Source organism: Coregonus clupeaformis, chromosome 9 (genome assembly GCF_020615455.1).
Source record: "Coregonus clupeaformis isolate EN_2021a chromosome 9, ASM2061545v1, whole genome shotgun sequence".
Lineage (NCBI taxonomy): Eukaryota > Metazoa > Chordata > Actinopteri > Salmoniformes > Salmonidae > Coregonus > Coregonus clupeaformis.
In genome coordinates, this window is record NC_059200.1 from 17186617 (window position 1) to 17200186 (window position 13570).

Here is a 13570-nt window from a genome sequence, read left to right on the forward strand (position 1 = left end):
TTCCGCACTATGGAATTGCATGTTAATATTTGATGAATAAATGATTGCAAAGTATAATCTTTCAGTGTCATTTGTTAAATTAGGTTACCTTTATCTGTCAATAGTGTTGAAGTGAAGATTACATATCCATCTGTCCAAATATATACAATTAAGACTGTATAAAACACACGCACCTTAAAAATAACATTTTACTTTGAAACAGGAAGGCTAAGTTTCACATACTAATAAAGAGAATTAAGGTAAAGTGCTTTGAAAGACTACAACAAAAATGTCCAATGTTTTGAAATGTTCCTCCTGAATCTAATACAGACTACTGGTTAAAAACTGTACTGTTCATATTTATTTATTTATTTCTTTCACCTTTATTTAACCAGGTATAGCCAGTTGGGAACAAGTTCTCATTTACAACTGCGACCTGGCCAAGATAAAGCAAAGTAGTGCGATAAAAACAACAACACAGAGTTACATATGACCCTGCAGCATCTTCTATATCAGCTATCTACACACTGAGTAAGATACACTGTCTTGGACATGAGAGTGAGTGAGTGAGTGGGGGGGGAGGGGCCCTCAGGCCTATAAAATACTGCATGTAGTACCTTGCTTTAATCTACAAAGCATATGGCTCCCTCTCTACAGTAAAACAGAACATATAAAAAGACAGGCTGACATTTTTCCAGGAACACTGTTGCTATGGAGGCAGACAAACAAGGACAAGAGTGAGTCAAAAAAAATACAAATAAATGAAACTTGGTTTTCAGGCTCCATTGGCCTTTCATTCTTAGTTGCAACATTCAGAGAATTGTTGCCTGAGGTTTATCTAGTACTATTAGTGGTGGTGGGCATGGGTAGGCTGCCACAGGACAGTGAGAGCTGTGGTACTAAAGCAGAATGAAAACAAATCACGTCGCCCAGCATGAAAAACAAAGCAATGACAGCATTTTCTCCACAGTCAGAACACTTCAACCCTAACCACTGAAATGTCTGATCTGCAGAAAGAAAGAAACACACAAGTGACTAAGACTATTTGTGTGTATTTTCACACCAAATTGGTTTGGAGTGTTTTTTTTTCTTCTGAACTCTGGCATGTTTTCCCCCTTAGTTCGGTTCGTTTGGACTGGTGTGAACACTATCCGTGCTTGGGAGTGCACTAACCAACGCACCGTGGTTCGCTCAAAAAGGGTGGTCTCGGTCAGATTCCATTCATACCGTGGTGCGGTCAAATGATTTATATCAACCCTGGATTGCTGATGCTATGTATTGGCCATTGAGAGGCTTTGTCGCCACCGGCGGCCATATTGGGACTCCTCATTCGGAACAGTCCTCCATAGGAATGAATGGAATTCATTAAAATGTTTCAAGGACAAAATTACATGTACAGTGAACAAAAATATAAATGCAACATGTAAATGTTGGTCCTATGTTTCATGAGCTGAAATAAAAGATCCCAGAATTTTTCCATATGCACCAAAAGCTTATTTCTATCAAAATGTTGTGCACAAATTTGTTTACATCCCTGTTCGTGAGCATTTCTCCTTTGCCAAGATAATCCAGCGACCTGACAGGTGTGGCATATCCAGAAGCTGATTAAACAGCATGACCTTGTGCTGGGGACAATAAAAGGCCACTCTAAAATGTGCCGTTTTGTCACACAACAGAATGCCACAGATGTCTCAAGTTTTGAGGGAGAGTGCAATTGGCATGCTGACTGAAGGAATGTTCACCAGAGCTGTTGCCAGATAATTTAATGTTAATTTCTCTACCATAAACCACCTCCAACGTCATTTTAGATAATTTGGCAGTACATCCAACTGGCCTCCCAACCGCAGACAATGTGTAACCACGCCAGCCCAGAACCTTCACATCTGGCTTCTTCACCTGCGGGATCGTCTGAGGGAGGGGTGGTCGGTGCTGGTTGCTGAGTGAATTTATTTCAATTGACTGATTTTCTTATATAAACTGTAACTCAGTAAAATCATTGAAATTGTTGCATGTTGCGCTTATATTTTTATTCAGTATATTTACGTTGTTTTTGTTGTTGTTGTGGGGACAGTAACTACACTATGAAACAAAGATAAGACAAAGAATGATAGTAAAAAGCTTTGGAGCACCTTAAATGAAGTTTTGGGCAAAAAGGCAAACTCCATTATTCATTGAATCAGAAAACCCACTGATATTGCCAACTACTTCAATGATTTTTTCATTGGCAAGATAAGCAAACTTAGGCATGACATGCCAGCAACAAACACTGACACCACACATCCAAGTATATCTGACCAAATTATGAAAGACAAACATTGTAATTTTGAATTCCGTAAAGTAAGTGTGGAAGAGGTGAAAAAAGTATTATTGTCGATCAACAATGACAAGCCACCGGGGTCTGACAACTTGGGTGGAAACTTACTGAGGATAATAGAGGTCGATATTGCCACTCCTATTTGCCATATCTTCAATTTAAGCCTACTAGAAAGTGTGTGCCCTCAGGCCTGGAGGGAAGCAAAAGTTATTCCCCTACCTAAGAATAGTAAAGCCCCCTTAACTGGCTCAAATAGCTGACCAATCAGCCTGTTACCAACCCTTACATTTTGGAAAAAATGGTGTTTGACGAGACAAAATGCTATTTCACAGTAAACAAATTGACAACAGACTTTCAGCACGCTTATAGGGAAGGACATTCAACAAGCACCGCACTTACACAAATGACCGATGATTGGCTGAGAGAAATTGATGATAAAAAGATTGTGGGGGCTGTTTTGTTAGACTTCAATGTGGCTTTTGACATTATCAAGCATACCTGTCTAACACAACACAGAGGGTGTTCTTTAATGGACGCCTTTCCAACAAAATCCAGGTAGAGTCGGGAATTCCCCAGGGCAGCTGTCTAGGCCCCTTACTTTATTCAATCTTTACTAACGACATGCCACTGGCTTTGAGTAAAGCCAGTGTGTCTATGTATGTGGATGACTCAACACTATACACGTCAGCTACTACAGCGACTGAAATGACAGCAACACTTAACAAAGAGCTGCAGTTAGTTTCATAATGGGTGGCAAGGAATAAGTTAGCACTAAATATTTCAAAAACTAAAAGCATTGTATTTGGGACAAATCATTTACTAAACCCTAAATCTCAATGAATAATGCGGAAAGTTGAGGAGACTAAATTGCTTGGAATAATCCTGGATTGTAAACTGTCATGGTCAAAACATATTGATACAACAGTAGCTAGGATGGGGAGAAGTCTGTCTATAATAAAGCGCTGCTCTGCATTCTAAACAGCACTATCAACAAGGCAGGTCCTACAGGCCCTAGTTTTGTCGCACCTGGACTACTGTCCAGTCGTGTGGTCAGGTGCCACAAAAAGGGACTTAAGAAAATTGCATTTGGCTCAGAACAGGGCAGCACGGCTGGCCCTTGGGTGTACACAGAGAGCTAACATTAATAAAATGCATGTCAATCTCTCCTGACTCAAAGTGGAGGAGAGATTGACTTCATCACTACTTGTATTAGTGAGAGGTATTGACATGTTGAATGAACCGAGCTGTCTGTTTGAACTACTGGCACACAGCTCGGACACCCATGCATACCCCACAAGACATGCCACCAGAGGTCTCTTCACAGTCCCCAAGTCAAGAACAGACTATGGGAGGCGCACAGTACTACATAGAGCCATGACTACATGGAACTCTATTCCACATCATGTAACTCATGCAGCAGTAAAATTAGATTTAAAAAACAGATACAAATTCTCCTTATGGAACAGTGGGGACTGTGAAGCAACACAAACATAGGCACAGACATGCATACACACACACGATAACATACGCACTACACACATGTACACATGGATTTTGTGTTATAGATATGTGGTAGTAGAGTAGAGGCCTGAGGGCACACACTTAATATGTTATGAAATCTGTTATGAATGCATTGTAATGTTTTAAAAATGTATAACTGTCCTAATTTTGCTGGACCCCAGGAAGAGTAGCTGCTGCCTTGGCAGTAACATTAGTCACCGCTAAAAAATTTAAGGAAAATGTTTTTATATATTTACATTTTATGTTCTAGATAATCAGATGGATTTAACGTGAGCATTTCTTTCCAATAAATAAATAACTGATTTTGTTTAGACATTTTAGTTAGTTTTACATTTAGCAATGTGAAAAACTAACCGGACCAAATTTAAAAAATACAATGTAACAAATAATCTAACTCCGATTGGAACTATAGCCTAGAACTGTGTGTGAAAACGATGTTTAAAAGGAAAAATCCACCCAAATCCACTCATTCCTTTAATTTATAGTGTTACATAACACTAATATGTGAGAACAATATTTTTTTGTGAACAAATGTTTCATTTTGGCGTTATTATAAGGTTGGTAGCAACATGGAAAATTGTCGTGGAAATCTGTTGCAGCTCAAGTAGACTACAAAATCCACAATGCAATGCTCTCTATGGGCTGGCTGGCTAGCTAGAAAATGTAGCTACACACAATACCTAACAATATCAGCATGTAAACACAGCTAGTTAGCTGTAAAATCCCCTAAACAAACTGCACTATCAATTTAGGAGTCTACAATCTCACCATGTTCAACCTGCAGATTGATGTGCCTCACAGAGTGGAGTCTAAGATTTGCTTAGCAACCAGATATACTTTTGAGGAGATGGGAAACATTGCCCACGCTACGTCAATGGGCCATGCGGTGCATTCTGGGCGATTCTGGGACAAGGAGTGCTCTTCTTAAAGGAGTGAATGGGAAGTCTATTGGGGGCTAGCTCAAATACCCAACTTTTTTTCTGAGATGTGAGATAATTAACTTGCCATCTGTAGTATCATATAGCTTTGGAATCGTGACATTACATACTTGAGGAAAGAAGGCACGTTTCTTGACATATACACTGACTTTGAGAAGGAATTGTGTGACGATTAACTTAGCAACCGCGTGACGTTGGATGACAACGTGAACGGTCAACATTCTGCTGGGTGGGGCGTTATACGGTCCTTCATTCATTGGATTCCTATCTCCTTTATATAATATCTATGGCAACGGCACCCTGCAATGCACCCTGGACTAAAGAGACAGACAAGAAAAATGTGCTTGACCCTCCATTAAATTACATTTCTTGAGGTAGGAATATCGCAAAAAATATGATCAATGGTTCATTCGAGAAAATACATCCTCCCGAGTTATGACATCAGCCAGTATTGAAATCTGACATGTATGATAGACGTTTTCGCGATCTAAAAGTCGTATTCCTATTAACTTCCAGTATAGTGAGAGCGACTTTATCACAGTGCTACGTCGTACCGGCCAGATTTCTGCCTGCTTGAACGCGAACAACTCAGATACACATTAAAACATGAGATGACCCAGGGAATCGATAGATCACTCAGAGATGCACAAAGACAATACAACATACAAAATGGGTGAACCTTTCCTTTAAGGCTGGTTCTCCTGACTCTTGGAAAGAAACAAAGCTAAAATACACCAACACCACCAGACCAGCTTAGCAAATACTATACTTTTTAAATCTTTCAAATATTTCTAGGTTTTGCTTTAGCCTGCCTGGAGTGCCAGGTGGTTGGTCTTTCGAGACTTTTCTATTGGTTCCATTGTGCCAGGCATGCTCAAATCAAGGCCAGCTAAAGTATTTAAAAATGTTTTCAATTAGTACTGAACCCAGACCAGCTTAGGAACTATAATCAATACCATGCAATGGTTACATAACCCTCCTCTCCCCCTCCTCTCTACATGGCCCCGTCCATCGTCCCTTTGATGCGGTGAAGTTGTCCTGTCCCCTTAGCAGAAAAACACCCTCAAAGCATAATGTTTCCACCTCCATGTTTGATGGTGGGGATGGTGTTCTTGGGGTCATAGGCAGCATTCCTCCTCCTCCAAACACGGCGAGTTGAGTTGTTGCCAAAGAGCTACATTTTGGTCTCATCTGACCACAACACTTTCACCCAGTTCTCCTCTGAATCATTCAGATGTTCATTGGCAAACTTCAGACGGGCATGTATATGTGCTTTCTTGAGCAGGGGGACCTTGCGGGCGCTGCAGGATTTCAGTCCTTCACGGCGTAGTGTGTTACCAATTGTTTTCTTGCTGACTATGGTCCCAGCTGCTTTGAGATCATTGACAAGATCCTCCCGTGTAGTTCTGGGCTGATTCCTCCCCGTTCTCATGATCATTGCAACTCCACGAGGTGAGATCTTGCATGGAGCCCCAGGCCGAGGGAGATTGACAGTTATTTTGTGTTTCTTCCATTTGCGAATAATCGCAACCAACTGTTGTCACCTTCTCACCAAGCTGCTTGGCGATGGTCTTGTAGCCCATTCCAGCCTTGTGTAGGTCTACAATCTTGTCCCTGACATCCTTAGAGAGCTCTTTGGTCTTGGCCATGGTGGAGAGTTTGGAATCTGATTGATTGATTGCTTCTGTGGACAGGTGTCTTTTATACAGGTAACAAACTGAGATTAGGAGCACTCTTCGTTACCTGTATAAAAGACACCTGGGAGCCAGAAATATTTCTGATTGAGAGGGGGTCAAACACTTATTTCCCTCATTAAAATGCAAATCAATTTATAACATTTTTGACATGCGTTTTTCTGGATTTTTTTGTTGTTATTCTGTCTCTCACTGTTCAAAAAAACCTACCATTAAAATTATAGACTGATCATTTCTTTGTCAGTGGGCAAACTTACAAAATCAGCAGGGGATCAAATACTTTTTTCCCCTCACTGTACACTTTCAATCGTATACATTTACATTTTAGTCATTTAGCAGACGCTCTTATCCAGAGCGACTTACACAGTTAGTGAGTGCATAAATTTTTCATACTGTATACACACCAATTATAGCTATTAGCTAACTTATAGCTTTTCGCTAACTTATAGCTTTTCACTAAGCACATTTCAAGGGCTGCTTTTCTTTCTCTCACCACGGACAACCACGGACATGTCTTCTGAGCACCTCCCTCTTGGCCATGGTTCAGGAAGCGTGGGAGTCAGTCAACATTGGGACAGTGGTAATGCCACCCATTAAAAGAAGGATCATCAACTACAACCACTGTTCACTGTCCCAACTTGTCTATGCCAGCCTACCAGGGTGTCTCTATTGTCAGGGTATGTTCAGCCCCCGCCTACTGTAACACCCCCAGGGCTTTCTTTTCTTCCTCAGCTAGAGGAGACCAAGCCTGTTAGAACCAGACCAGGGCCTATCTCTCTGTTGACATTGTGAATCACTTCCTCCCAGTTACAGCAGCAAAACTGACATGACTCAGCAGAAAGTCCTTAGATCAGATATTAAATCAGTCAGGTAAAATCCTGTAGCTCAGTTGGTAGAGCAATGGCGCTTGCAACGCCAGGGTTGTGGGTTCGATTCCCACGGGGGGCCAGTATGAAAAATGTATGCACTCACTTAACTGTAAGTCGCTCTGGATAAGAGCGTCTGCTAAATGACTAAAATGTAAATGTATATACTCAGTCAGGTGTCAGGCTGGAATATTTGAAAAATGAGTTGTCCTCTAGAAATGGTTTGCCTGGTTTCCCATCCATATCGCCCCGGCCATGCCAACTCATTATTTTTCTATACTGTGCTTTAGTCAAGTGTGTCCTGATAATATCCATAGTATTGAACCCTTCACAGTCCCTTCATAGTATTGAACCCTTTACCATCCCTTCATAGTATTGAACCCTTTACCAATCCCTTCATAGTATTGAACCCTTCACCAATCCCTTCATAGTATTGAACCCTTCACCATCCCTTCATAGTATTGAACAGGAAGTTTTATCTGGAGCTGTGCACAGAATTATACAGAACAGTGGGCAGAACCTCTTCACACAATTCAGAAAAACTACTGCTGGATCTGCTGCTGATTGGGAGGGTCAGTGGGTTGCACAGTGTGCATGTATGTATGTATGTATGTATGTATGTATGTATGTATGTATGTATGTATGTATGTATGTATGTATGTATGTATAGTGCCTTGAGAAAGCATTCACACCCCTTGACTTATTCCACATTGTTGTGTTACAGCCTGAATTCAACATTTATTAAAGAAAAAATCTCACCCATCTACTGTACACACAATACCCCATAATCAAAAAGTAAAAACATGCTCAGTAATTTACCAAATGTATTTAAAATTAAATATAGAAATCTCATTTACACAAGTATTCACACCCCGTGTCAATGCTTTCTGTTTAAGTTTCTAAGAGCTTTGGACTGTACAATATTTGCACATGATTATTTTTAACATTCTTCAAGCTCTGTCAAGTTGGTTGTTGATCATTGCTAGACAGCCATTTTCAAGTCTTGCCATAGATTTTCAAGCCGATTTAAGTCAAAAATGTAACTGCGCCACTCAGGAACATTCAATGTCGTCTTGGTAAGCAACTCCAGTGTATATTTGGCCATCTATTTTAGGTTATTGTCCTGCTGAAAGGTGAATCTGTTTCCCAGTATCTGTTGGAAAGCAGACTGAACCAGGTTTTCCTCTAGGATTTTGCCTGTACTCTGCTCCATTCCGTTTCTTTTTATCCAAAAAAAAAAAACTACATAGTCCTTGCCGATGACAAGCATACCCATAACATGATGCAGCCACCACCATGCTTGAAAATATTTAGAGTGGTACTCAGTGATGTGTTGTGTTGGATTTGCCCCAAACATAACACTTTGTATTCAGGACAAAGTTAATTTCTTTGCCACATTCTTAGCAGTTTTACTTTAGTTCCTTATTACAAACAGGATGCATGTTGTAGGATATTTTTATTCTGTACAGGCTTCCTCCTTTTCACTCTTGGCTCTGTCATATCCTCACATGGTCTATCCTATCATTGCTACGCAGACGACACACAATTCATTTTCTCCTTTCCCCCTTCTGATAACCAGGTGGCGAATCGCATCTCTGCATGTCTGGCAGACATATCAGTGTGGATGTCGGATCACCACCTCAAGCTGAACCTCGGCAAGACGGAGCTGCTCTTCCTCCCGGGGAAGGACTGCCCGCTCCATGATCTCGCCATCACGGTTGACAACTCCATTGTGTCCTCCTCCCAGAGTGCAAAGAGCCTTGGCGTGACCCTGGACAACACCCTGTCGTTCTCTGCTAACATGAAAGCGGTGACCCGATCCTGCAGGTTCATGCTCTACAACATTCGCAGAGTACGACCCTACCTTACACAGAAAGCGGCACAGGTCCTAATCCAGGCACTTGTCATCTCCCGTCTGGATTACTGCAACTCGCTGTTGGCTGGGCTCCCTGCCTGTGCCATTAAACCCCTACAACTTATCCAGAACGCCGCAGCCCGTCTGGTGTTCGACCTTCCCAAGTTCTCTCATGTCACCCCGCTCCTCCACCCACTCCACTGGCTTCCAGTTGAAGCTCGCATCTACTACAAAACCATGGTGCTTGCCTACGGAGCTGTGAGGGGAACGGCACCTCCTTACCTTCAGGCTCTGATCAGACCCTACACCCAAACGAGGGCACTACGTTCATCCACCTCTGGCCTGCTGGCTCCCCTACCTCTACAGAAGCACAGTTCCCGCTCAGCCCAGTCAAAACTATTTGCTGCTCTGGCACCCCAATGGTGGAACAAGCTCCCCCACGACGCCAGGACAGCGGAGTCACTGACCACCTTCCGGAGACACTTGAAACCCTACCTCTAAGGAATACCTGGAATAGTATAAAGCAATCCTTATACCCCCCCATAAAAAAAAGAAGAAAAAAAGTGGTTGTCCCACTTGCTATCATAAGTTGATTGCACCAATTTGTAAGTCCCTCTGGATAAGAGCGTCTGCTAAATGATGTAAATGTAAAATGTCAATTAGGTTAGTATTGTGGAGTAACTACACTGTTGTTGATCCATCCTCAGTTATCTCCTATCACAGCCATTTAAAGTCACCTTTGGCCTCATGGTGAAATCCCTGAGCGGTTTCCTTCCACTCAGCAACTGAGTTAGGAAGGATGCCTGTATCTTTGTAGTAACTTGGTGTATTGATACACTAATCAATAACTTCACCATGCTCAAAGGGATATTCAATGTCAGTTTTTTTACCCATCTACCAATACCAATTGGTCCCCTTCTTTGCGAGGCATTGGAAAACCTCCCTGGTCTTTGTGGTCAAATCTGTGTTTGAAATTCACTGGTTGACTGATGGACATTACAGATAATTATATGTGTGGGGTACAGAGATTAGGTAGCCATTCAAAAATCATGTTAAACACTATTATTGCACACAGAGTGAATTAATGCAATTTGTGACTTGTTAAGCACTTTTTTACTCCTGGACTTATTTAGGCTTGCCATAACAAAGGGGTTGAATACTTATTGACTCAAGACATTTCAGCTTTTCATTTTTAATTAGTTTGTAAACATTTCTAAAAACATAATTCCACTTTGACATTATGGGGTATTTTGTGTAGGCCAGTGATACAAAATATCAATTGAATCCATTTTAAATTCAGGCTGTAACAACAAAATGTGGAAAAAGTCAAGGGGTGAGAATACTTTCTGAAGGCATGGTATGTCTGTGTCTGTAGTGGGGTCCTAAATGAATGACACCGTTGATAAAGATGAGCAATAATGACTGCATAAAATAATTCAAATATGAAGTTATATTGTATGCTTAAAAAAAAGGGGGAAATTACTAGCCAAAAGTTTAGTATTTGGTCCCATATTCCTAGCAGACAATGACTACATCAAGCTTGTGACTAAACACATTTGTTGGATGTATTTGCAGTTTGTTTTGGATGGGTCTCAGATTATTTTTTGCCCAAAATATTTTTTGTTGTTGTAAATAAACAGTGTCATTTTGGAGTCACTTTTATTGTAAATAATAGAATGTGTTTCTAAACACTTCTACATGAATGTGGATGCTACCTTGGTTACGGATCATCCTGAATGAATGTGGATGCTACCATGGTTACGGATCATCCTGAATGACTGATGAGGGAAAGTTCCACAGGACCAAACCATTACCAATAACAGCAGGGGTTAGTATGTTTTGGCTGTAATATCTTTGACCAGCTGTACTTTTATCACACATCATTATTCACCATTTATTATAATCATGGTAGCATCCACATTAAATGTAGAAAAGGGTTTAGAAACATATTTTATTTACAATAAAAGTGACTCCAAAATGACACAATACATTATTTATCATTTCAACTGGGCACAAAATAAATCAAAAGAAACAAAACAAACTGTAAATGCATCCAAGTTTGTAGAGTCAGAAAGTTTGATGTAGCTATTGTGCGGTAGAAATACGGGACCAAATACTAAACTTGACTACTTTATTTATAAAAATCCTTAGGGGTGTCAATAACTTGAACCCCTACCTTGTTGAGAAAAAAAGTATTAAAACAAAATCTGAGCAATTGTATTAGAATAAAATGTAAAAAATAAATCTAGCATACAATATCGCTCAGTATTTGAATTCTTTATTTTATAGTCATTATTGCTCATATTTATCAAGGGTGTCAATCATTTCGGACGCCACAGTATGCATGCGTGTGTGTTAGTCTACAGGGGTAGAGGATAAGGTTCTCTACTGTCACTAAGAACCTCTATGCAGGTGGTTGGGAGGTTGAGACCGTGAAGAACATGTTACCTGAGGGAAGGCCTTTGCCCCGAAGCCTCTCCCGAATCTCCTTGCTCCTCTCCGGAATAGACTCCCTATCACTCTGGGACAGTAGGCCATCCAGCTGATGGAGAGATGGAGAGACGGGGAGAGAGACAGAAAAACAGGGAGCAAGAGAGTGAATGAGAGAGAGCGAATGAGAGAGAGCGAATGAGAGAGAGAGAGAGGGAAAATGAGCGCAGGAAGGAGAGAGAGAATAAAGAAAAGAAAAGAGGTTGAGGTTAACACAAGGAGCTGGAGGGGACATCTAACAGTCTGTCTGAGGCTTCATAAGATCCCTTGGGGTTGACGTGAACCACGGTATATTGGTTACGTTGTGCTGTAACCAGTCAGATAATGGCCTTTTAGCCTGCCTAAGTTGTCCTTCCTCTGCTAGCACTTCAATAAGAAGCTAGGGAAAGACTATATTGGATTGAGTCACACATTTTAGTCATTTAGCAAATGCTCTTATCCAGAGCAACTTCCATTAGTGCATTCATCTTAAGATACTGTAGCTAGGGAGACAACATATCACAATCATAGCTAGCAAATTTTCCCTCAAAGTAGTTTTCAGCAAAGTCGGTGGTGGTTAGAAAAGACAAACGCAGTGGTATGTTTTTAAGAAACTCTAAAAAGAGCTTTAAAAGGGTTTCAGACGTTTTCAGAAGATGGGCTGGGACTCTGCTGTACTGACGTTAGGGGGAAGCTTGTTCCACCATTGGGATGCCAGGACAGAGAAGAGCTTTGACTGAGCTGGAGCACAGTAGGTAAAGTAGCGCCCCTTCAAACATTCAATCTTTGCCATTTGGCAATGGGCTTCACAAACAGTTAAGGGTTATCTATTGTAGTTCAAAATATGACTATTTTGATTATGAGAATTACTGTACTTTAGGCATGGGCAGTATTGTACATAACGTTGATGCTACCGTCTCTTAAGACCGAAAAGAGCTTCTGGAAATCAGAACAGCGATTACTCACCTCGAACTGGACAAAGATTTTTTCTTTAATGAGTCGGACTCGAAGGATATAATGTTGCTCCCGGAAAAAGGCCCAAATCCCCATCATTCGCATTAAGAAAATAAGGAAATACAGGGGGTGGAGATCGGGTGCCTTGTGAGAATTTGTCGGCGAGTGGGTAACCCGCCTCTACCATCCATTCTATTGGCCAACGTGCAATCACTGGAGAATAAACTGGATGAGCTCCGTTCGAGACTATCCTACCAACAGGACATTAAAAACTGTAATATCTTATGTTTCACCGAGTCGTGGCTGAACGATGACACAGATAATATGCAGTTGGCTGGGTTTTCCGTGGATCGGCAGGACAGCTACCTCTGGTAAGACGAGGGGTGGGGGTGTGTCTATTTGCCAATAACAGTTGGTGCGCGATACCTAATATTAAGGTAGTCTAAGCTGTAGACCACACTATTTACCAAGAGAGTTTATCTATATTTTTCGTAGCTGTCTATTTACCACCACAAACCGACGCTGGCACTAAGACCGCACTCAACGAGCTGCATAAGGCCATAAGCAAACAAGAAAATGCTCATCTAGAAGCGGCGCTCCTAGTGGTCGGGGACTTTAATGCAGGCAAACTTAAATCAGTTTCACCTCATTTCTACTAGCATGTCAAATGTGCAACCAGAGGGGGAAAAAAACTATAGACCACCTTTACTCCACACACAGACAAAGCTCTCCCTCGCCCTCCATTTGTAAAATCTCTCTATCCTCCTGATTCCTGCTTGCAAGCAAAAACTAAAGCAGGAAGTACCAGTGACTCGCTCAATACGGAAGTGGTCAGATGACGCGGATGCTACGCTACAGGACTGTTTTGCTAGCACAGACAGGAATATGTTCCGGGATTCATCCAATGGCATTGAGGAGTATACCATCTCAGTCAACGGCTTCATCAATAAGTGCATCGACGACGACGTTCCGACAGTGAC

General features: G+C 41.3%; 1 protein-coding gene across 3 annotated transcripts in view; it reads right to left on the bottom strand.

The window, feature by feature from the left end:
• Positions 1-13570, bottom strand: part of ptpn13 (protein tyrosine phosphatase non-receptor type 13) — a 145976-nt gene that overhangs the window by 76297 nt on the left and 56109 nt on the right. For all 3 annotated transcript variants that reach the window (XM_041885337.2, XM_041885338.2, XM_041885336.2), the window contains exon 6: positions 11616-11709. In XM_041885337.2, coding sequence (XP_041741271.1) covers positions 11616-11709 — 94 coding nt within the window. The remainder of the gene's footprint in view (positions 1-11615; positions 11710-13570) is intronic.